Raw genomic sequence first — 23796 nt, 5'->3', positions numbered from 1 at the left:
ATTATTTTCTGGATGACCAGAGGGAGAATCGGTAGTGGCGGAAAAGCGTACAGTAGGCCGGGCGGCCAGGGGCTGCGTAGAGCATCCGTGCCCTCCGCCCCCTGAGTCCGGAACCAGGTGTAATATCTGGCTGTCTGAGCATTGCAAGGCTGGGCAAAAAGATCCACCTGCGGTGTGCCGAACCGGTGAGTTAGCTCCCGAAAGAGGGAGGGATGCAGCTGCCATTCCGCTTGGTCGACCGTTGCTCGGCTCAACCAATCCGCCTGCGTGTTGGAGTCGCCCGAAATGTGCTCCGCCTTCAATGACAGCAGTCTGGCTTCCGCCCAGTGATGTAACTTCTCCGCCTCCAGCATCAGGGCCTTGGAACGGGTGCCCCCTTGGCGATTTACGTGGGCCTTGGAGGCTACATTGTCCGTCAGAACTAGAATGTGGTTGTGTGACACCAATGTCCCTGAACTCCAGTAGGGCCAACCGGATGGCTCGTAGTTCCAGCCAGTTGATGCTGTTGTTGATTTCCTGGCTGGACCATCGGCCCTGTGCTACCCGATCCAGTACATGGGCTCCCCACCCATACAAACTGGCATCTGTTGTCACCTGGATGCGATCCGGCTCCTTGAATGGGCTCCCCCTGAGGAGTTTGGAAGAAGCCCACCACCGGAGGGATCGGAGTGGCTTGGGTGGTAGACGCACCTTGATCTGTGTGTGGCTTGTGTGAGCTCTCTGGAAGGGGAGCAGGAACCACTGGAGAGGGCGAGAGTGGAATCGGGCCCAGGGAACCACATCGATGCACGATATCATCTTTCCGAGTAACTGGGAAAGAGTGGCCAAGGGAATGAGTCTTTGAGATGATATTCGACTCACCAGCGCGCAGATGCTCTGCCGTCTGTCCTGGGACAGGAACACTTCGCACGTCCTGGAGTTGATGATCGTGCCCAGGTGGAGCAACGACGTGGTTGGTCGTAGGTGGCTCTTGGTGAGGTTCAGGACAAACCCGTGGCGGCGCAGAGCGTCCATTGTGACTTCCAAGTCCCTTACCGCCTGGGCACGCGTTGAAGACAGAAGTAGGATGTCGTCTAGATAACAGTTGACCCGTATGGGCACTGTGCGAAGCGAAGCTGCCACAACTGCGAGGAGCTTGGTAAACGTGCGAGGGGCCGACGATAGGCCAAAAGGCAGGGCCCGATATTGGAAATGACGGCCTGCATAGTGGAAGCGGAGAAACCTCCTGTGGGCCTGATGTATCGGAACATGGAGGTATGCTTCCTTTATGTCGACCGATGTCATCAGGTCGCCGTGGCGTATGGATGCTAAGATGCTTCTGAGGGACTGCATCTTGAATTTTTGGTATTTTATGAAGAGATTGAGCCGCTTTAAATCCAGGATGGCCCGCCTTGGGAGTCACCGATACCTGCGAAAGGACCGGTTACCGCCCCCTCGAAAGGGCCGCCTAGACTGAGCCTGTGGTTGGGACTGCTGGCGACTCCTATCCCTAGAACCGAAGCGGTCCTGGCCCCTATCCTGAGCTTGGTTACCTCGGTTATATTGGGGAACGTAAGGAGTGGTGGTGAATCCCGAGTCCCCAGCCCTGAAGTTTTGGCGTCTATTATATGGTTGCTGTCTCCTATCATTGCGTCTGGTGGCAGAAGGAAGGACTTTACGTTTGTCCCTAGTCTCGATAAGAATAGGATCAAGAACGGAACCAAACAGGGCCTCACCTTTGAAGGGCGTGGAAGCCAAATGCCATTTAGAACGAACGTCTGCCTGCCAATGGCGAAGCCACAACAGGCGACGAGAGGCTACATTAGAAACTACGGCTCAGGAAGCGAACTTGGCCGCGTTAAGAGTGGCATCCGCAGAATATTCCAGAGCCGCCATCAATTTTGTGACGTCCTGGTGAAGTCTCATGTCTTCAGGGGCAAGCCTAGCCTGTAGTTGCCTGAGCCAGACCAAAGATGTACGATTAAAGAAGGACGCCGCAGAGGCGGCACGTAAGGCCCAGGCCGCTGCTTGATGTGTCTTACGTATGACCATTTCGGCCTTGCGGTCCTCAGCCTTCAATCCCTCAGAAATCTCCGAAGGAATGAGTGCAGGGGAGGCCAGGGCCGCAATGGGAGCATCCACAGAAGGAAATTGGAGAATCTTTTCCAATTCCGGAGTGGAAATGTATAATTTTTTGTCCCCATTGCTAGGGGGGGCCACAGCAGTGGGCTGCGCCCACTGTTTCTGAATAACATCGCTAAAGAGCTTGGGAAAGGGAATAGCTTCCTGTTCTGAAACCTGCTCTGCAAACAGGCGCTCCATGGCATCCAATCCCACAGCGGTGCTATCCTGGGTGGTGGAACCGCCCATGTTAGTAGTAGCCTTGGCCTTAAATAATAAAGACTTAAATAAGGTTGGGCGAAATAACCCTGAGGAGGGTTGGTCCACTGGAATGCCCTCATCATCGGATAATTCAATATCTAACACCTCACCTTCCTCCATCAAGGCAGATTCCTCACTATATTCAGAGGGAAAAGGTGAGGAGGGCTGGGCCTGGGAAGTGGAAGCCTCCCTAGGCGCTAACGAGGCCCTGGGAGTGTTGGATATACGCTGTAACTCTGCATCCACCCCCCTCGAAATGGCATCAGATATCATTTGATAAAAATCTGGGTGAAGGTCCATTTCCTGGCCCTCCGTAGGCCTGAGGCCTGCAGCCGTGGGCGTGAAGGTTGCAGAAGGCCCAGCCATGGGTTGGGCCGAAGCCACGCCCTGTGCTGGCAAATCCGGGAAAGACTGGCCTTCTAAGTCTCCCTCCTCGGAGGTTGGGGCCTGTGGTAAGGGGAGGTCCGGAGACCAGCCTCGATTGCCAGGTGAAACCGGGGGGGAACGCGGTGTGGGACCCTGAGGGGTTAGCACCGGAGGCGAAGGATTGGCCACCCTGGGAGCTCTAGATGGTGCCCTGGTTCTGTCCCTGCGCCTTTGGACCCTGTCCGGAGCTGCTGAGGAGGCCCGGGAAGCATGGGTGGAGGCCCTGGTTGTGGCCCTACCCACCCTGGAGGGAACATCAGCCTCGGATTCCGAACGGGCCACATTGGTGGTGTTTACAATACCTCCAGAATTAGTGGATTCTGCCATACTAAATGCGAATGAAAGCGAAAAGCTCAATCTCCTCACAAAAGACCTTAACGAAGGCAAGTAGCAGTACTAAGAAGCAGCTGCAACGATGTATCTCTAGCCGAGCGAACCAGGCAAGTGCGAGAAATAGGAGAGAGCAGTTGACGTAACGTCAGTAATTGGGCGGGAAGGGAGGCCCCGCCTTCCTTCCCCTTCGCAAAAACGCAGCAAAAAATCAAGCCAAAATGGCGCCCGACATTTAAGCGGGAGATTTAAACTACGCCTGGGCTGCAGCGCTCTGAAACGAAAGCGGAGCCAGTCCCAATCACCAGGCACGAAGGCAATGTCTTCGGGAGAAAGATCCCACTTCGCAAAGTGGATCGCTCCCGGGAAAAAAGCGGCGCGGAGCGGCGAACCAACCCCAGAGCGCAACGATGCGGCTAGAAAGGCGGCGAACCAGCCTCTAATTTAGCCGGGAGAGTCAACGGCATTTCCCTGCCGAGAGGAGCTTGCCGGCAAATCCACATGACGAGCGGCTCGGGCTGCTGCCGAATGCACGCCTCGTTATTTATCCCAAAGGCTTCAATCAAATCAAAGTAAAATAAATTAAATTAAATTAAATCCAGGCTTAGAGGAGTCCAAACATGAAATTACCTTATCTATTAGTCTAGAGAGATTTGGAATTGCGTCTCTTCAGGCTGGACTGAGTTAAAAAACTGGGTATTCCAGGCAGAGGAGGCGTGGTCATCTAATTTGCATAACTCAGTCTCTAGGCTAATGGACAAAGTTAACCCATGCTTGGATTCCCCAAGCAGCGCACAGGAGAATTCACCTGTTTTGCAAAATGACATCGACCACATTTTTAAATGGTCTTCAAACTTGCAACTTCCAATTTTGGTTAAGAAATGTTCAGTTTTACATATAAGGAAAACAAAACCAGAATGTAAACCATAAGCTAGGTGGTACTGACCTCATTGTATTAAGAACCTGGGTGTACTTATCTCTAATGATTTATCTTCTAAAATTCATTATAACAGGATTGCTAAAAAAGCACTAAAAGTTGCAAATTTATTTCTATGAAGTTTTTTTCTGGAAATACTGTATTGCTCACTAGAGCTCACAAAACCTAGATCAGGCCAATCCTAGAATATAATCAACTACTTGGAATCCTTGGTACATATCGGACATTAATACAATCAAGGGTGCTTAGAAGTACTTCACAAGAAAAAAATTGGGGATTTCCCATCACCCCAAGTTTGGAGAGACAAACTACTGCTTTTCCATTTCCATCTTGCCTAAAAAGAACAGAAGGCCTACGTTTTTCACCACTTTTTGTTTATTACATAAATAAGGTTGCTTGACTCCAAAAAATGAAACCGAAGTGCCTGGATGAAAGCACGCAGGTTCCAAACAGTAATAGCAGCTCCAGAGGGGTTCCAGAAGGGCTCCAGAGAGCCACTAGCTCCAGGCTCAGGAACCGAGGCAGAGACCTTAAGGGACTTCTGGGATGCTTGAGTCTGCAGTCTGGAAGTATTTAACTATCCAATGTCTCCCACCTGTGCTGCTTACTTCCAGCTCAATTTCTAATTTCAACTTTAGAAGAGGAAGAAGACTAGGAATAGAGCATTTCAGTGAAGTAGGGCTGAGAATATGGAATCATTGGCTGCTCCTTGGAGGTGCTTTCACACAAGAAGGCAGCAAAAGAAGTACTAGAATAATAAATTCTTACTGTTAACTTGATTGACGTTGCCCTGAATCTCTGCTTGAGTCAGTAGCTCTTCATACACATCTCGCTCTCTTCCTGCATCCTCTGAGGCAACCTAGAGGCAAACCGGCACCGTTTAGGAACTCAGAGATATCCTCAAGCCAACAGCCTTCCACCAGAACATTGGTGATGCTGATGGTCCCTGCACTGGATCCTCACAGAGACAGGACTTGCAAAGGCCTTGAGGCTACACAGAGATCCAGCAGTACCTTCTTCTAATAAATAACGGCAGGTAATAAAATACCACTAAAGTTAATTAAATTTGCAAACAACTGCCACAAGTTATAAATTGCCAAAAGTTTTTGAAGGAACAAATGAGAAGTGATTGAAATATGACATCAACCAGAGACCAATTTATAAGCCCAAATTTCAATAGGCCTCTTCTGCCAGCATGAGTTGGGCAGGCCGATACACTGAAGAAAAACAGCTCCTCAGATATCCTGGACCCACAGAGGACTTTAAAGGGAATGACCAACATCTTGAATTGGATCTGGAAGCAGATCGGCAGCCAGCATTACATGCCACTGGAGCAGCCTCCAAAACAATCTGCCCTATTGCATTCTGAACCAATTGTAGCTTCCGAATATTCTTCAAGGGTCACCCCACATAGAGCAACAATTCAAATGGCAGATGACCAGGCCATGAGTGACTGAGTGCAGGGCCTCATGATAGAGAAAGGGGCACAGTTGGCACACAACACAAAGCTGTGCAAAGCTTTCCAAGCCACAACTGCCACCTGCTATTTGAGCAGTGTCACAAGCCTAAGAGAACTCTCAAGTTGCACACCAGGCCTGTCAGGAGGAGCAGGGTCATCCCATACAGAACTAAGGGTGAGAAACCTCCAGTTCCTGAGGTTCCACCTCTCCACTTCGTCTTAGGGTTCAGATGAAGCCTGGGTGTCCCCCATCCAGTTCCCTACCGCCTCCAGGCACCGCAAAACAGCAATGTAGGCTCTCATGGCTACAGGAGTCATTACACCTTGGGCTCAGAGGCTGAATCCACAACAATTCCACCCTTGAGAGAATTTTACCCTCTTCCGTGCGTTTTCTGTCTTGTCCTGCTTGGCTTGATAGAGGGTGCTCTGATAGACGAGGACCAGGATCTCATCGAGATTCACCAGCATGGCGTTGGGGTTCTTCATCGCCGAAAAGGTTTCGGAGGGAATCTGACGATCAATGGCTTCATTAATGGCAATCACGGCTGCGTGCACTGCAGGTGAGACAAGAAAGGTTTGGCTCCATTGCCACAAGCAGGAAGGCTCAGCAGCACAGCCCTCTTTCTGGGCAAGAGCTCCAGTCCCAAAGGCTGGACTCCCACCCCACGCAAAGGCCTGGCCAGAAGGGCAAGTCTGCATTTCTTTGGGCCAAACATTCTGCGATTCTGTTGAGGAATACGCAGCGTGTCTGTAACTCAGTCTCTAATTCGGAAGCGCCTCTGATGAGAACCAAGGGAACCTGATTTCCACTTACATGCTGCTTCATCCAGAGACAGCTCATTAGCTAGAATCCCGCCAATCTTGCCAAAGGCAGGCATCTGAATGCCATACTTCTCCAATTCGCTCCTCATGTTGCTGATTTCTTCCTCTGAAACAGAAGGGAAAGAGACGTCTTGGGACTGGCAGCCCACAGGTGCAGGAAGGCAGAGGCAGAGAGATGCTGGGAGCTCCTCCTGCAAGGCCAATCCTCCCGCTCTTGACAGCTGTGGTCAACAGCCAGGGCATCCCTGCTGGGCAAAGGCGGGGAGAAGGTCCAAGAGCTGCACCCTCACTCCCCCACTCATGGACAGAGCAGCAGAAAGGAAAGGCTTCTCTTACCTGTGAAGTCCACTTTGCCATACAGATCCTGAATCTGTGGAGCTAATCCCAACTTGAATAGGTACAGGCTGGAAAAAAAAAGGAAAATCAAGCACATCAGAAGCTCCAGCCCCATTCCACAGCACAAGCTCAGATTCATCCATTATGTGCTCACGTTCACATTTTCTCTGACGCACACACAATCATTCTTGCAAGAACAGAGTATTATTTTTTTTCAAAACAAAGGCTCCTTGGTCATTGGTCCAAATGACCAATGGTATCTGCTCCATTAGTGCATTTGGTGTTTGCTGAATTTGCACAGCTATTCTCAGTGGCTGCAACCGATGGAGAGGAAGGGCCTCAGCCCAGAGACCCTCAACCTGGGGAAGTTGGCTGACGGCAAGTTCTGGGGAGTTGATGCCCATGTCTAGGGGGCATCCTTGGCCATTCTGTAGCTTGATGCTGCCTTCTTTGGCCTTTCCCAGCCTGGTCTTCAACCCTGATGATTTTCTCCCCCTCCAATGCTACCCAGGCCCAATTATTGTCAGGTTTCCGAAAGATACCATAATTAATTCATGAGCTTTGAGCAAAATTTCAAAAGAAATCCAGTCATTTATTAGCAACAACATTTCAGCAATACCCCGCGGACTCAGATCCGACCTCACGTAAGTTACGGCTGAACTTTGCCCGTTTCCCCCCTCCCCCCAGTCTGTGTCATAAATCACATTATCTAATGATGTGCTCCAGCAGGCTGTAGAATTCCATGTCTCATAAGCCTGCTGTGGTAATCCGAGATCCGACTCTAGCTGAAGGTATGTGTGGAATGCACTCCCCTCTTTCCTCACATGGCAACTCGATAACAGACATGGAAATGCTTTACGAATTGACATCCGGCTGCCCTCACTTCCCGAAGGTGACCTGTGCGAAGCAAAAATAATTTGAGTACAGGTATAGGATTTGAGGGGTGTGTCACACACATACCCAGCTTGTTTGGATTTTCTGCAGGTAATTTTGCTATAAGGCAATCAGCCTGGATATTTCTACTCTTTACCCAAGTTGCCTCTGACAAGGGTTAGCCCTTCCAGTTGATTAAGTATTGGAGTTGTCTCCTGTGCCACCTCGAATCAAAGATTCGTTGCACCTCATAATGGGTTTGGCCCGCAGGCTCCTGGAGTAGTGGTCTCAGGGTTAATCCGACCATGGGTTTTAAGAGGCTACTCTGGAATAATGGGTGTATCTTCCCTAACAGTCGGGGAAGTTTCAATTGCACTGTGAGTGGGTTGATGATCTTTACTATGGGGAATGGTCCCATAAACTTTGGCCCCAGTTTCTTGCTAGGGAGTTTTAACCTCAAATATTTTGTGGAGAGGTAAATCTTCTCTTCAACCTGGAAAGGCTGTTGTGGAGCTTGGTGTTTATCTGCCTGTTTCTTATAAGTTTGTGCCGCTTTAGCCAGTGCTTTTTTGACATTTCCCAGGTTGCTTTCAGCATTGACATACAATCAGTCAAGCTGACTGAGGAGGAGGGATCCCTTGGATACTCAGGCATTGAGACAAAGTCCATTCCACTCACTACTTTGAACGGTGTTAGTCCTGTGCTACTGTGAACAGCATTATTGTACACGACTTCAGCAAAAGACAGGAGGTCCACCCAATTGGACTGCTGATAGTTCACGCAGTACCTCAAGTACTGCTCTACCATGGTGTTCAGTCTTTCTGCCCTCCTCATTGGTGCTTGAATGTAAAGCTGAGCTAAGGCCCTGGGATGACCCAATGGACCGAAGGAACTCCCTCCAGAACTTAGCCGTGAATTGGACCCCTCTGTCAGAGATAATTTTTCAAGGTACTCCATGCAGGCAGTAGATATGCTTCACGAACAGTTTAGCCAGCTTGTGAGCCGAGGGTAGTCCACTGCAGGGTATGAAGTGTGCCTGTTTGAAGAACAGATCTATTACAGTCCAAATCACCATGTTTCCCCCCCTTTTTGGCAACTCTACTATAAAGTCCATTGCAATCTCCTCCCACAGCCTCGTTGGCTCTGCTACTGGTTGCAGCAGTCTGGGGGAGGGGTGTTTCCCTGGTCATTTCTTCATTGTGGTATAGATGGTGCAACTTTTCACGTAACTGTCCACGTCTTTCTTTATGCCAGGCCACCAGAACTGCCTCCAGGCTAGGGGTAAAGTTTTTAGGAACCCAAAATGACCTGTCAATTTGGCATCGTGGCTCCTCTGAAGGATTAGGATGTGCAGGGATGTAGAGTTTCAACCCCTCCATGCGAGGTCATCTCTTTTTTTCAAGATATGTTGGTTGTCAAGGAACCAAGGGTCTGCTAGCAGTTCGGTTTTGAGTCTCATGGTTAGGTTGCTCACTGGTTGGTCTTGCCAGTTGCGGTGTTGTCATCTGGCATTGTCATCTGGGCAAATTTTTGTGATCAGTCCAGACTTCGAACGGCTTCTGGCCCCCTTCCAGCAGGTGTCGCCAGGCTAGCAATGCCTATCTCACTGTGAAAACTTCCTCTTCCCATGCGGCCCATCGTCTCTCTGTGTCTGTGAGCTTGCGAGAGGTGTAGGCACAGGGTTGTAAGTTTCCTTGGTTGTTTCTTTGGAGTAGCACCAATCCCACTGCCACGTCGTTGGTGTCTGCTTAGATAACAAAGGATCAGGATGCTTCAGCACCGGTTCCTTTGCAAACATTTCTTTTAGTGTTTCAAATGCCTCTTGGCAGGTTAGGTCCCACTGTAGAGGTTGTCCTGGGCGGGATTTCGTTCCTGGGCCCCATGTCTTTAGGAGATCTGTCATGGGTTTGGCAATCTTTGCGAAGGAGTGAAGACATTCGCGAACCCTAGGAGGCTTTGTAACTGTCTGTGGGTGCGAGGCAGTTGCCAGCCTAGGACGGCTTGTATTTTGGCTGGGTCCATCTCTATCCCCGCATTTGACACTCGGTAATCCAGGTAGTCTAGCTGTGTGTGGTGGAATTCACATTTTGATAGACTGACATATAGGTTGGCTGCCAGACGTTTTTCCAGTACCTGGCGGATCAGGGGTATGTGGCCATTCATGGTCTCCATGTAGATGAGGATGCTGTCCAGGTAGACGAGGACCCCCTTGAACAAGTGCTCGTGCAGCACCTAGTTTATTAACTGCATGAACACCACTGGGGCTCCCTCCAGTCTGAAAGGCACCACTTTGAATTGGAAACTCCCTAGGAGGCAGTTGAATGCTGTTTTCCACTCATCTCCCTCTCTGATGTGTACTAGGTAGTATGCTTCTCTGAGGTCTAGTTTGGTGAAGACTTTTCCCTTGGCCAGGTGAGATAGCATGTCTTCATGAGGGGGAGAGGGTATAGATCAGTGATGGCTAAACTTTTTTGGCTCCCGTGCCAAAAGCAGGGGGAGTGCAGGGGGGTCATGCATGGGACTGCCACCCTCATAATGCTATGCGTGACCAGCAGCCCCCCCCCCCGCTTTTGGCATGGTTTTTTTGCCCCTCTGTGCTCCATAGGCTTTCTAGGAGCTTGGGAAGGGTGAAAACAATCCCCACAACTGCCCCAGAGGCCCCCCCAAAGGCTTCAGGAGCTTCCCTGAAGCCTCTGGAGGGCAAAAAACAGACCTATGGGGAACGCAGAAGTTCGGAAATGGTGACTTCCAGTTTGTTTGTATTTTTTTTCCCCCAGAGCCTTCAGGGAACCTTCCTGAAGGATCCAGAGGGCAAAAAGTGGCTCTATGAGCAAACCAGATGTCTGTTTCTGAATTTCTGGTATGCCCGTAGGGCTGGTTTTTCGCGCACCCGAGGCTTTAAGTATTAAAGCTATTATGACAAATTTATTAGCTGAATATATTAAAAAAGACAGACAACAGATGGGATGGGACATGGACCTGGTCTATAGAGTAAACTCAGCATACGCCAGAACACACAATGCTCCAAGGGAGGTTCATATTAAATTTCTTAGAAAGACTACAAGATATGAGATTCTGAGTGCACAAAGGGGGCAAGCATTAAAATACAAGGATAGAGAAATAGCCATCCTGAAACAAATCCCTAAGAAAGTTAGAGATAAAAGAAAAAAATATTTGCTTCTAGCGAAGAAATTATACCAGAAAGGGGTGTGGTTCAGATGGCTCATGCCAGAAGGTATGCTAATTTCCCCTTTGGCAATGCTCTGGGAGATGGTTTGGGCAATGACCTCCCTCATTTCAGCTGACAGGGCAGGGCCCTGGTCTTCTATAGGCCTAGTCCTAGGTGGGGCGTGTCGACCCCCGTCTGTGGTAGGCTTTGGTTCCTCCTCCTCGGGCATGAAGCACTGGAAGGGCTCTAATTCCTCCCTTATGGAGGAACTGGGAGAATCCGGGTAGCCCAGGGAGGCATCAGGAGATCCTTCCTGAACCCCCCCCGTTATCAGAGAGGAAGGCCTTTCACCCTGAGATGGAGAAGGGTTCCCTCCCCCAGGCCTGTCAGGTGAAGAACAGGGCAATGAGACCCTACGTTCAGGGGATTTGGCCTGTCCCTGGGCCTTTCCAGGGGTTTTCCCTGAGGACTTGAACCTCCTAACCTCGTCTCTTTTTAGAGCTTTTGCTCCCTGAGGAGCCATGAGAATCCTTCGCTCCAGTGCCCTTGCTTCCTTTCCCCTTTGTGATGGAGGATCTGACCTACTGCGCTTCAAAGAGGGCCTAGCCAGGTCCTCCTGAGTCTCCAAACCTCCATCTGCCATCATGCACCAATCTTTCCAAGCTGACAGGATCAGCAGCAGTAGGATGGCACCAGGTGTGAGCCAGTCGGCTCCACAGCACTCGCAGATCTGCTCCTGGAGCTGGAGTATGACCAGGTGGCCAACCACTCCAATGGCTGCTCTACTGATGTTCTGGGGGGAGGGAGACCTTGTCAGTGCCGTGGACAAGATCAGCCATTCCCCAGCGGCAATCTGCGGCTGAGAGGGCAAAGTGCGGCTCTTCAGAGGCCTCTGAGTCTTCTCCGATGAGAACAGCGCGAAAATGTCCTTTAAAATGGCCGCTGCGCTGTTCCGCCACAATTTTGAGCCTCTGCTGACAGTTGCAGCCTCTGCAAGGCATTGTAAAGAGGCCCACGAAATTCTTCCAAAATGGCCGAAGCGCTTGCCGGGAGTGAAGGAGAGCTGTCAGAGGCAACTGGAGTTTCTTTTTTCTTTTTTTTTATTAACAAGTTTTATTGGTTTTTACAATTTTTTTTCAAGGAAAAAGGGTTAAAAAGGGTATAGAAAATTTTGACAGCTACATCGTGCGGGGGAAAGCAGTCCCCCCAAATCTCGCAACTTTTACAGAAAAAAAATAGAAAAACATCAACATTTGAATAGATATTAGCAGTTTTGGATTTAACACTAAGTCTTCAATATATTTCAATCATTTTTTTATATCACTTCCCTTAAGGTACATTATAACAACAATTGCAATAATGTTTCAAATCACTTTTGTGACCTGAGTCTTCTGGTTGTTGCATCCTCCCCCCCCATCTATTGGCAGAGCCTCAGCCCTTCCCTCCTTCATCTCTTGTGTACCATCCCCCATTTCATCTAGGAGAGCATTATGTTTTTAGTGAAAGCCTCCGCCTCCACAACTGTATTTATTCTAATTCTGCTGCCCTCCCAGAAAGTCAACATGCCTTCTGGTAATAACCACCCGAACCAGACCCCTTTATTATATAATTTGTTTTGCTAAAGAGGAATATTTCTTCCTCTTGTCTCTTACTTTCTTTGGAATCTGTTTAAGAATGGTTATTTCTTTATCTTTATATTTTAATGGTCCCCCCCTTTGAGCTCGTAGAACCTCATCTCTTGTGGTCTTTCTGAGAAATTTAACATGAACTTCCCTTGGAACATTGTGTGTTCTTGCATATGCTGAATTAATCCTATAGATCAGGTCAATATCCCACCAGATATTGTTGTTTATCTCTATTGGTGTATTCTGCTATTGAGAGATTCTGCTACATCTCTATTGGTGTATTCTGTGGTCATAATCTCCTTAAGATCTTCATTCTCAATTTCTGGCAGATTTTAGAACCTAAGGAAAAAAGACATCCTTTCGAATTCCATTTTTATCATGTGGTTTTCAACTTCTACGTTCCCCCTTTGGATTGTCTTAACCTCCTCCCTCATCCCAACCGCACCCTCCTCCAGCACACCTATTCTCTGTTCATTTCGTGTGGCTTGTTATTGCGTTTCTCTGAGCTGATCATTTAAGTCTGTCAGTTGTTTTTTCAGTTCGTCCTGTCCCTTTAAGAGAGATTGAAGCATCTGGTGAATAGATAAGTCCTTTGAACTCTCTTCGGGGGCTTTAGGTTGTAAAAATGACCCCAGTTGTGACTGGTGAGTAATCGGACTAGACGTAGAAGATGTCGGGGCCGAAGAGGCCTTGCCAGGAGGTAATTTTTTAGGATCCATCATGAAGCTCAGAGATAGTTATAAGTCTATGCAAAGAAATGGTGTCTGTGGAAAAGCACAGCTGGTAGAAATCACAAGGCAAGCAAATCCAAAAGAGAATAAATCTTCTAATGCAGCACCAGATCAAATAGATGAATCAAAATATTCCAAATCCAAGGGAAAAGCGTATTTAGAGAGGCTCCTGGAGATCTCTGGGGTGGAGACTAGTTCAGAGCCATAAAATCTTCCAAGGGAGGAATCTCATTCATAAAGACAAAGAAGAAGGAGGAAGTTGGCCATCTTGGCTCAGCCTTTATAGGTGGTCAGGAAACAACAAGTCCAAAGTTCCCATACATAGTTTAAGGAAGAGTCAGTTCAACCATCCTTTCTCTCGCAATTGTGGTCAAAAATTATTCTTCCATTGTTTAGAGGAAGTGAAAGTAAGTTTTTAACTCTCTCTCTCTCATGTGAGAGGGAGAGATTTTGCAAGTGCCGCTTTTCCAAGGGGGGTGGAAATTCCCCCCCCTCCAATCTTAGCTCTTCCAAGGGTTGAAACAAAGTTCTAAGAAAACTGCTGTTCATCAATTGAATAAACAGTAAAAGACTTGGGGAGACTTCCCACCTCACCGCACTTCAGCCGTGTCCTTCAAATTGATCGTTTCCTTCCAGGCTCCACTTGGCGAAGATGCGCGGCGGCATGCAGCGCCACCGTGCACCCCCCCGCTTCCTGGCTCCTGGGGCAAAGCTGGAGACCCCCCCCCGCGGCCACCGCCGTTCCAGGGGGTCCCAGCAAGCCGCCCCTATGGCAGGGCGCCCCTCCAAGGCACCCTGTGCTCACCCTAAGCTTAAGGGGAGCCCACTGAAAAGGCGAGCAGCGGACACACACGTCCGTCGCCTTCGGGGACCGGAAGTCATCTCCGGCAACTGGAGTTTCAAAGGAGACTCCGGGGCCCCTTCAAGTTCTTTGACAGCTGGGGAGGAATCAGGGAGCCCCCTGAAGCCCCCATGCTCGCCAGCAGCCACCAGACAAGCACCTCCAACCCCCTTACCTGCTGCTTGTGACGGCAGCAGTCTGGAGCCCTGACAGACTTCTCAGCAATGTAAGAAACTCAAGGCAAACCTACACTAAGCAATTCTACCAATTTTTTCTACTAAACAAACACAAAAAACCTTGTAAACTGTTTGGAGAGTCCCAGTCTATCTGCTCAGGAGCTCACCAAATTTAGCCCAAACATGCGGACTGAGTTTTTAAACTGACTTCAATGAGGCACAGGAGGCATGGCTAAAGAAAAATCTACTCAGTCCTAGGCAGATAGACTGAATTTAACCTAGCGCACAGGAGAAATGTATATTTGATTATTCATGTTATGACAGCAGCTAGGATTGTATTTTCACAAAATTGGAAAAGCGAAGAGATTCCTACAGAGGAGAATGTGATTAAGAAAATATTGGAATGTGCAGAAATGAACAGATTAACACTGGCAATTAAAGAGAAAATAACTGATTATTATATTATATGGAAATCATTTTATCAATGGTTAGTAGAATAAATATAAGAATTAGCAGTAAAAGTGGTGGTGTAAAATATAGAAAAAGTATCAATAGAGTTAATATAATTAACAGAGTTCAATCAATCAAGAAGAGAATCGTTAGAGTATTAGACATTTAAGGTATCGGTGTTAAGCTAGGAATAGATCAAATAATGAACATGATTGTAAACTTTGTTATTTCACAAAATATTTGTACCCAGATGACACACTGTTTAGTGGAAGATGGATTGTTTCTCCTAAAATAAAATAAAAACTAATTTAAAAAAACAACTCTTCCAATGATCATGCTACCTATTCTCAAGATGGAATTTTCTTCCACACATTTACATATGAGCTGGTTTTATTATGCCTATATAGGAACACTAATGCTTCGCAGAAGTTCAATTTTGTCTCTTCATCTTTACACCTAAGATACAAAATCCCCCACGTCAACTCCTATGTGTGGGTGCTATTCAATTTTTAAATTATGTATATTTTTCTTCTAATCCTTTTTTCTAAGACACACTTGCACAGCTAAATGCCTGTGGAGATTCTCAGTCATCCAGGTCATGGTTGTCTCAGAGGTGCTTTTTCAAGAGGCCACATTTTAAACAGAGAGGCCCACTGGTTTGAAAGAGGGGTCAAAGAGGCCATCAATGTCAAAATTGAACAGCCCCTCTCTCAAAAAGAGCGGGAGGGATACAACATCATCTATCTCCAATCTACAGCAGAGTCATTTCAGCAGTTCCAAGAAGGCTCCACACCCACCTGCACCACTCAGGGGACCCTGAGGGCCCAGATAAACCTCCAGATGGTGTTAACAACTCACTAACAGAGTACAAATGACCAGTTGTCTGCAAGGAGTATAAATCCTTCCCTTCCCCACCATACAGGCAGAGCTGAAGAAGCTTCTTGGAGGAGAAGGGAAAAGTCTTCAAAGACAAACCAGGAAGTCCAGCTGCCTCTTGAAAAAGCACCTTTGGGACACTTTCACAGCGTTATGTCAATATTTGGATGGTTTAATCTTTACCTGAGTGCATGGATACAGTAGATGCAGCGTGGCATGTTCTTCCGATCATAGATGTCTGTTGTCTCCGGGTAAAAAATCTGAAGAGTGCGCAAAAAAGAAAGAAAGAGAAAAAATACTATTTGAATTTGCATTTAAAAAGAACCTTTTTCACAATGTTTATCTCCATTCAGGGGCTCTAACAAATCATTAACTTTTGGGAGCAGAGGAAAGACTGCAAATCCTGTGACACATTAAAGGAGAGAAGATCTCAAACCTATGGAAAAATTGGAAAAGAAAAACTTCAATTTGGAGAGGTCAGGTACAGAACACCTTTTAAACATTTAAAAACTATAGAAGTCTGGGAAAAGAAGGTAAGAATTCAAAATTCTTATCACTGGTTTAATACCTCGAACACTTACTGTAGAAGCAAGCAAAGTTATAACCAAAAACCAACATGGTTTTGTGAAAAACAGATCATGCCAAACAAATCTTATTTCATTTTTCAACAGTGACTAATTTAGTGGACCAGTGAAATGCTGTAGGAATAGTATATTTGGATTTCAGTAAGGCATTTAATAAAGTAGCCCACAACCTACTTCTTGGTAAGACAGAAAAATGGGGGATAGACAGCATCATTAAAAACCACGGTGGTGCAGTGGTTAAAATGCAGTATTGCAGGCTACTTCTGCTGCCTGCCGGCTGCCTGCAATCTGGCAGTTCAATTCTCACCAGGCTCAAGATTGACTCAGCCTTCCATTCTTCCAAGGTCAGTGAAATGAGGAGCCAGACTGTTAAGGACAAGATGCTGACTCCGTAAACCGCTTAGAGAGAACTGTAAAGCACTATGCAGGGCAGAGGTAGGTTGTTTCCAGTTTTACTATCGGTTCGCTTCGCATATGTGCCAGATGCAAGCTGTGTGTGCAGTTCAATATAAATTGTTCTTTGAGCATGCACAGACAATGAGCTGTGCACATGTGCACACTACTAAACAACATGCCAGCAACGGCAGCATTGACCAGGGAACTGGTTTGGGGGCATGGCCAGCCCGGGCCACTGCCGGTTCTGTGACCCAGGCCAAAATACCACTACCAGTTTGGCCAAACCAGGCTGGACTGGGCCGAACCAAGATCAACCCACCTTGGATGCAGGGGTATATAAGTCTAAGTGCTATTGCTATCACCACCAGATGGATTGGTTACTGGCTAACAAAGTGTGCTCAACATGTAGTTCTCAATGGAACTAACTCTACATGGAAGGAAGCGGTGGGGTACCCCAAGGTTCTGTTGTAGCTCAGTACTCTTCAACACCTTCATAAATGATTTAGATAAGGGAACATGTAAATATCATCAAATTTACATATGACACTAAACTGGAAGGAATAGTCAACACCCCAGAAGACAGGCCTATCTAACAAAATGAAATTCAGTGGGGAGAAAAGAAAGGTTTTACGGAAGAAAAACAGATACAGATACAGAATAGGTGGAACCTGGCTCAACAGCAGTAACTGCTAGAGGGATCTAGGAGCCCTGGTAGAGAAGCACTTAAATGTAAACCAGCAGTGTTGGCAGCCACCAAAAAAGCCAATGCTATCCTAGGCTGCATTCACAGAGGGAGCGAATCAAGATCACACGAAGTGTTAGTACCGCTTTATAAAGCCTTAGTAAAACCACACCTGGAATACTGCATCCAGTTTTGGTCCCCATAAGATAGAAAGATGTTGAGACTCTGGAAAGAGTGCAGAAAAGAGCAACAAAGAGGATTAGGGGCTGAAGGCTAAAACACATGAAGAATGCCTGCAGGAAGTGGATATGGCTAGTCTTGAGAAAACGACTAGCGGTGACATGATAGCAGTCTTCCAATATTTGAGGGGCTGCCACGAAGAAGAGGGGGCGCGGTCAATCTATTTTCCAAAGAATCAGAAGGGAAAGCACGACAAGGCAATGGATGGAAACTAATCAAGGAGAGAAGCAACCTAGAACTAAGGAGAAATTTTCTGACAGTGAGAACAATCAACCAATGGAATGGCTTGCCTCCCGAAATTGTGGGTGCTCCATTGCTGAAGGTTTTCAAGAAAAGATTGGACAAACATTTCTAGGATTGGGTCAGGACTCCTGCCTTGGGAAGGGGGTTGGACTAAAAGAGTTCAATGAGCTGTTTTTAGGCTCAAATCTATACACAGGAATATTCTCAGACTGACCGTTTATGGGTAAATGTCAGGTGCAAACAATCAGGTAAAAGTTCCTATTTACTGCTTTATTGTTCAATTCACATAGGAATCTTCTCAAACTTAATGGCTTGCACCTGGGTAAAACTAGATAAGGTTCAACAGCATTCAAGTGGAGTTGAACTTTGTGTTCCTGTACCCACAAAGAGATTCCAGACTCCTTCCCCTAGCATGGCCAACAGTCTCTCTTGTTCCTCACTCTCTGTCCTTTGGAATCCTTACCCCAGTACTGGGATAATTAGCAAGAAGAGAATGCATGTTTTTATTTACATTCATTAGAGAGGAAGGAATTACAAGAGACTAAACGGACATACAATAGAAAATACACACTGAAAGGAACGTGCTATCGGCAGCTATTTGCCTAGCTGACTGGGAACTAGGAAGCAAGCAAAAGCCTTTAGTGTCAAACAATTTCAGGCAGCAACTGCAAGCCAGCTGGAGGCTTCTAATCAACTAACTGCAGAGGTAAGCTTGTTAGCTTTTGCCCTCAGCAATTTTTAGGGATGTGCTGAACTGTACAGAACAGCGAAGAGAAAAGGGTCAGGTACAAGGTAATAAGCACTAACTTACCATCATGGTGAAGAAAAGAGAGAGGGGGGTTGTAAATGTGGGCACTAGTCAAAAAGTGCCTTTTTCTTTTCAAATAAAAAATCTATGGCCACGGATTAAGACAAAAAAGGTGGCAGGAGGAGTACTGAACAGGTCTCAACAGTGGCTTCCCTTTAATCGTCCCACCTACTCAGTGCACCAAACAACATGTCATCCCTCCCCATGCCTACATTTTTTCCATGGACCCGTTCATGCAGTTCCCAAAATATTCCCAACTCATTCCTTCATCAAATAATTCTTGCTCATATGAAGTTAAATCTAGAAAGTCTTTAGAATCAAAAACTGCACTGGGTTGGAGGGTGTTTTTTTTTTTTTATGGTTTCAGAAAAAGGAAAACTTTCAACCCTGGAGAGATCAAAGAAGCTTTCATCCCACTCCCCCATTCCAAGAGGCTTCCATTCCAGCCAACCTACCTTAGGAAGGCCAATTTCAGCCATTGCATTCAGCCACTGAATTACATTGTCCGTATGACGGAAGTGGAGGCCTGTGGCCTGAAACACAGAGGGAGAAAAAAATAAATGCAGAAATCAGACAAGCACTGCAGCTCCAGGACTGCCTAACCAACTGCTTCACTGATTAAGAAATGAGGTGCCCAAGGAAGCCTTTCTATATAAGACCACAGGGCCTAGAGCCTTTTTTTCCAGAAGGCGTTATGGGATCGGATCGGATTGCAGCAGCTTCTGAACTGACCTCATTTGATGCACCATTTGAGTTAAGGCTTGATGATTGACACCATCCCTCAAGTAGCAACGATGGCATTTTTTCATACATGCATTGTTTCTTGAATCTTTTTTTAAACTAAAACTTCCTTAACCATCAGAACAGGAAATGATCACTTACCTTGTATCTAGTTTGCTCACGATCATAAATTTTTTTGAGAGACACCACTTTGGGGGAGAAAAAGTTTCCAAGTTTAGCCAGGTGGACCCCATTCCTAAGCCCTTCTTCCAGCTCTGTTGTGGGGGGCAGTTCTTCATTCAGACATGCTTCCATCCACCTGAGAAAAGAGGGCAGAAACTAATTAGGGAAAGATTTCCAAGAGAATCAAAATGAAACCTAGCTTATGGAGACCCACTTTACTATATCAGGACAGTTGGAAATAAGAAATGTTGTGGAAATACAATTGATATCAAAGTGAATAACAAAATCAAAGGCATCAGTCAATAAATTAAACATGCATGATCCAATCTGGGCCAGTCACCACCATTCCACACATTCTGAATTTCAACAGCAACTATCCACTGTCACACAAAAAGAGTTGCATTAGAACACTATATGATAGGGTGAGAACCCACTGTAGTACCCAGCAAGTCAAACAGCTGGAGAGCAGGTACCTACATGAAAAATTCAAGCAGAATTCTTACTACGCATGCCCAAGATGGTGTCCTGTCGCGTTTGAGGAGAGCTTTGGGGAGATGATTGTCATTCTTGGGGCTTGCAGGGGTACCCTATCCCATCGTTGGTTCCAGGTCCAGCTATGAGAACTTCCTGGGACCTCGGGGATACCCTTGAGCTGCGATGTCCTGCCTTATAGCCGGAACATCGTGAGTGAAATGGGGTGGTTGGCGGTGAAGGGAGAATGGAGAGCGTCGGCGGCTGCTGGCGTGGGTGTGGTCAGCAGCTGCAGCGGGACACCCGGCCTGGGGTCTCTGCAGCCAGTGTGGGTGTGGTCAGCAGCTGAGGCGGGACGCCCGGTCTGGGGTCTATACAGCTGCCGCTCCCCACGTCGTGGTGTTATCCCGGTTGCTCCCCCCCTCCTCCTTACTTATGGACATGATGAATTAGATCAGTGGGGAGTGGCTGAGGCAGCTGGCATGGATACTAACGCCAGCTGAAGATGGCTTCGAGAGTTGGCGTGGGCGTGGTTGGAGTTGGGGGGTTCCTTCGTTGTGTCCCCCCCCCGGTATCACCGCCGTTGCCTGGGCCACCGTACTGTGCCATTTGGCCCCTCCTCCTGTGATATTATGGACTGGGTCAAAGGAGTGCGGCCCTGGCGATGGATATGAGTGCGGCTGGCGTGGGTGGAGCTTAGCTGTTGGAGTCGGAGTTGGAGCAGCCGCCGATGCCGCCGCTGTCCTCATTGCCACCATCACTGGCTGCTTCACCACCTCGCAAGCTAGCATCTGCTGCGATTTTGGACAGCTGGCCATTACCCTTACATATTGTCCTCAACACCGACTATTTTTATGATGGACATAAGCTTCCTGCTACCCCCTTGAACACTGTCAGCTGCCCCCCCCTCATGGACATGTCATCTCCTCGTTCCATCTCCCCATGATGTCATCCCGTTTGGTTGATGCCACACTCTCCTCTATATTATACTGCGACAGAACTTTACTCCCTCCGGGAACTCCCCCTTTCCCGGGGATGGCCTTCTGACCTATCAAGACGCTTTCTTAATGATGGATCTCGGGATCCCGAGAGGTGGCATGTGAAGAAGAGATTTCTTACGGGTTTTTTACAGGGACTTTTAAACCAAATTTTAAGGGGGGGGGTTGATTCGGATGGCTCAGACAGGCTTGGGGGGGAGTCTGCCAGGGCACAGGCCAGAGCTAACTAATGGGTGCGGGTTGGGAGGGTCGGGAAGGGTTGGGATCCCGGGGGAAACATTAAGCCATTCCATTGGGGGGTTCACCATCTCTACTGTTTGTGGGAGAGGCAGATATGGTGGGGGCCGAGGGCCAAATGATGTTCGGAAGATGCGGGTTTGCTGTTTAAGAGCGATCGCCCATTCTGACCCTCATCGCCCTTCTCGCACCCCCGGGTGCTCAGGATTACCAGACCCTGGTCTCCGGCTGGTGTCGCTTAACGCCAGGTCCATGGTACATAAGGCTCCCCTCATTTACGACCTCATACAAGAGCGTAGAGCGGACCTGGTGTGCATTACAGAGACCTGGTTGGGCCATGAGGGGGGTGTTCCCCTTAGTGAACTATGCCCACCAAGCTTCCGGGCGTTTCACCAGCCAAGAGCCCAGGGCAGGGGCGGGGTGGTGGTGGTGGTTATTAGGGAAAGTCTCAGACCTCAGCAGGCGGGTGTGAGTCCATTTTTGTGAAGTGGGGCCTTGGAGCTCAGGTGGCCCTTTTTGTTACATACATGTCTCCCTGCTATGTTTCATCGGCCCTGCCGGAGCTCCTGGATGTGTTAGCTGCATTGGCGGTTGATTTCCCCAGGCTTATGGTCCTGGGGGATTTCAATCTGCCTTCCATTGGCGAGACATCGGAGTCAGGTCGGGAGTTCATGGCTTCCATGACGGCTATGGACATAACTCAGTTAATTCAAGACCCCACCCATAATGGGGGACACACGCTCGACCTGATTTTTGTCTCTGGGCAATGGATGAATGATCTAGATTTAGGGGATATTTCTATTCAACCCTTGTCATGGTCTGATCATTTCCTCATCAGGCTTGACTTCCATACTGCTACCCCTTGCCGCAGGGAGGCGGAACTAACTAGATGGTTCCACCCCAGGCACCTGATGGACCCTGAAAGGTTCCTGATGGAGCTTGGGACTTTTCCTGAATCCCTTGCTCACAACTCGACCGAAGCCTGGGCTAGGGCAGCCACTGGGGTCTTGGATCGCGTCAAACACTAGTAAGAATTCATATTAAATCCTACTTAGTGGCGATAGAAGCGGCAAAACGGCAACATTTTTCAGCTCTTATCGCGTCCGCAGATAACTGCCCAGATGCCCTGTTTAGGGTGACCTGTTCCTTATTTAACCAAGGAACTGGGAAAGACCCCTTGCAGGGTAGGGCTCAAGAATTTGTTCAGTATCCGCAGGATAAAATCGCTCAGATCCGGACAGGCTTGGACTCTGACTGGGTAGATTTGGGCGAGTCGATTGGGATGGATCTTGTGGAGACAATCTGGGATGAGTTTGACCCTGAGACCCCGGAGGGCATGGACAGGATTATGGGGAGACTCAGTGCTGCCACTTGTGTGCTGGACCCGTGTTCCTCTTGGTTAGTTTCGGCTTCCCGGGAGGTGGCACGAGGCTGTGCAGATCTGGATGGGGAGGAACAGGCTCAAGCTCAATCCCTCCAAGACTGAGTGGCTGTGGTTTCCGTCATCCCAATTTGTGCATCTTGTTCCATCTTTGATGATAGGGGGAGAAATTTTAGCCCCTCAGAGAGGGCCCATAATCTTAGCTTAGCTCAGCTTAGTTTAGAAGATCACCTGACGGCCGTGACCAGGGGGGCCTTTTACCAGCTTCGCTAGGTATGTCAGTTGCGCCCCTTCTTGGATCGGGATGCTCTATGCAAAGTCGCTCATGCCCTCGTCCTTTCTCGCCTGGACTACTGCAACGCTCTCTACATGGGGCTGCCCTTGAAGAGCACCCGGAGGCTTCAGCTGGTCCAGAATGTGGCCACACGGGTTATCATGGGGCTACCTAGTTGCTCCCATGTTACATCCCTTTTAGGCGGCCTGCACTGGTTGCCGGTTGTTTTCCGGGTGCGATTCAAGGTACTAATTATTACCTTTAAAGCGCTCCATGGCTTAGGCCCAGGGTACCTGCGAGACCAACTACTGCCACCAGTAGCCTCCTGCTGTCCAGTGCGATCCCACAGTGTTGGCCTCCTCAAGGTGCCGTCGGCCAGACAGTGTCAGCTAGCGACCCCCAGGGGGAGAGCCTTCTCTGTGGGAGCACCTTCCCTCTGGAATGAGCTGCCCCTGGAGCTTCGCATAATCCCTGACCTCCGGTCCTTCTGACGTGCCCTAAAAAGTTGGCTTTTCCAGCAAGCCAGCCTGGCCTGTTAATTTTATCTAATTTTTAAAATGTTAGTATTATATTAATTGGGTTTGTTTTTTGGATTGTTTCTAATTTCCTTTTAACTTTTGTAATATGTGTTTTTTAATGCTGTATGCTACCCTGAGTCCTTTGGGAGAAGGGCGGCATATAAATCCAATAAAACAAACAAACAAATAAGTAAGTCATGAATCTGTAAGAGTAACTCGAATCATTCTCACTAAGAGTCAACAACGACTTGATGGCACAAAGCACACAATCAACTTAAACCACTAAATCCTGAGAGTTATATCTCAGGAAAGAAAAAAGAAAGAATGGAGACAAACAACATCAGCATACAAGTGGGAATACTAAGAAACTCCTCTGAATGGCAAAAGAACCTGTCTAACCGGTATGGCTTTGTTCAACCACTTTTTCACTTCAAAGCATCAAAAAATACTCTAGAACCAAAAACAAGCGTGTCAAGATATCAGTGATCCTGGTAATTGTAGAAAAAAACAGACATTATTGCAGCACCATCATGATTACCATAGTAGAGTTACTTCAGCTTTCTCCAAAGTGGGAGTCTTTGAACACCCAAAATTATAGGCCAGCAAGGGATTGCTATAAATCCACAAACTGAAACCAGAGACTTAGAGA

At 47.8% G+C, this 23796-nt stretch overlaps 1 protein-coding gene across 1 annotated transcript in view; it reads right to left on the bottom strand.

Moving 5' to 3' along the window:
- Nucleotides 1–23796, bottom strand: part of IQGAP1 (IQ motif containing GTPase activating protein 1) — a 116996-nt gene that overhangs the window by 75167 nt on the left and 18033 nt on the right. Inside the window, exons 3-9 of the mRNA XM_081964901.1 lie at nucleotides 19248–19404; nucleotides 18821–18898; nucleotides 15596–15672; nucleotides 6672–6739; nucleotides 6328–6441; nucleotides 5889–6067; nucleotides 4823–4913 (exon numbers count right to left, since the gene is read on the bottom strand). Coding sequence (XP_081821027.1) covers nucleotides 4823–4913; nucleotides 5889–6067; nucleotides 6328–6441; nucleotides 6672–6739; nucleotides 15596–15672; nucleotides 18821–18898; nucleotides 19248–19404 — 764 coding nt within the window. The remainder of the gene's footprint in view (nucleotides 1–4822; nucleotides 4914–5888; nucleotides 6068–6327; nucleotides 6442–6671; nucleotides 6740–15595; nucleotides 15673–18820; nucleotides 18899–19247; nucleotides 19405–23796) is intronic.

Source organism: Natrix helvetica, assembly GCF_964273705.1.
Source record: "Natrix helvetica genome assembly, chromosome: 12".
Classification (NCBI taxonomy): domain Eukaryota; kingdom Metazoa; phylum Chordata; class Lepidosauria; order Squamata; family Natricidae; genus Natrix; species Natrix helvetica.
The sequence above is the reverse complement of the archived record's forward strand: the minus strand, read 5'-3'. Positions and strand labels throughout refer to the sequence as shown.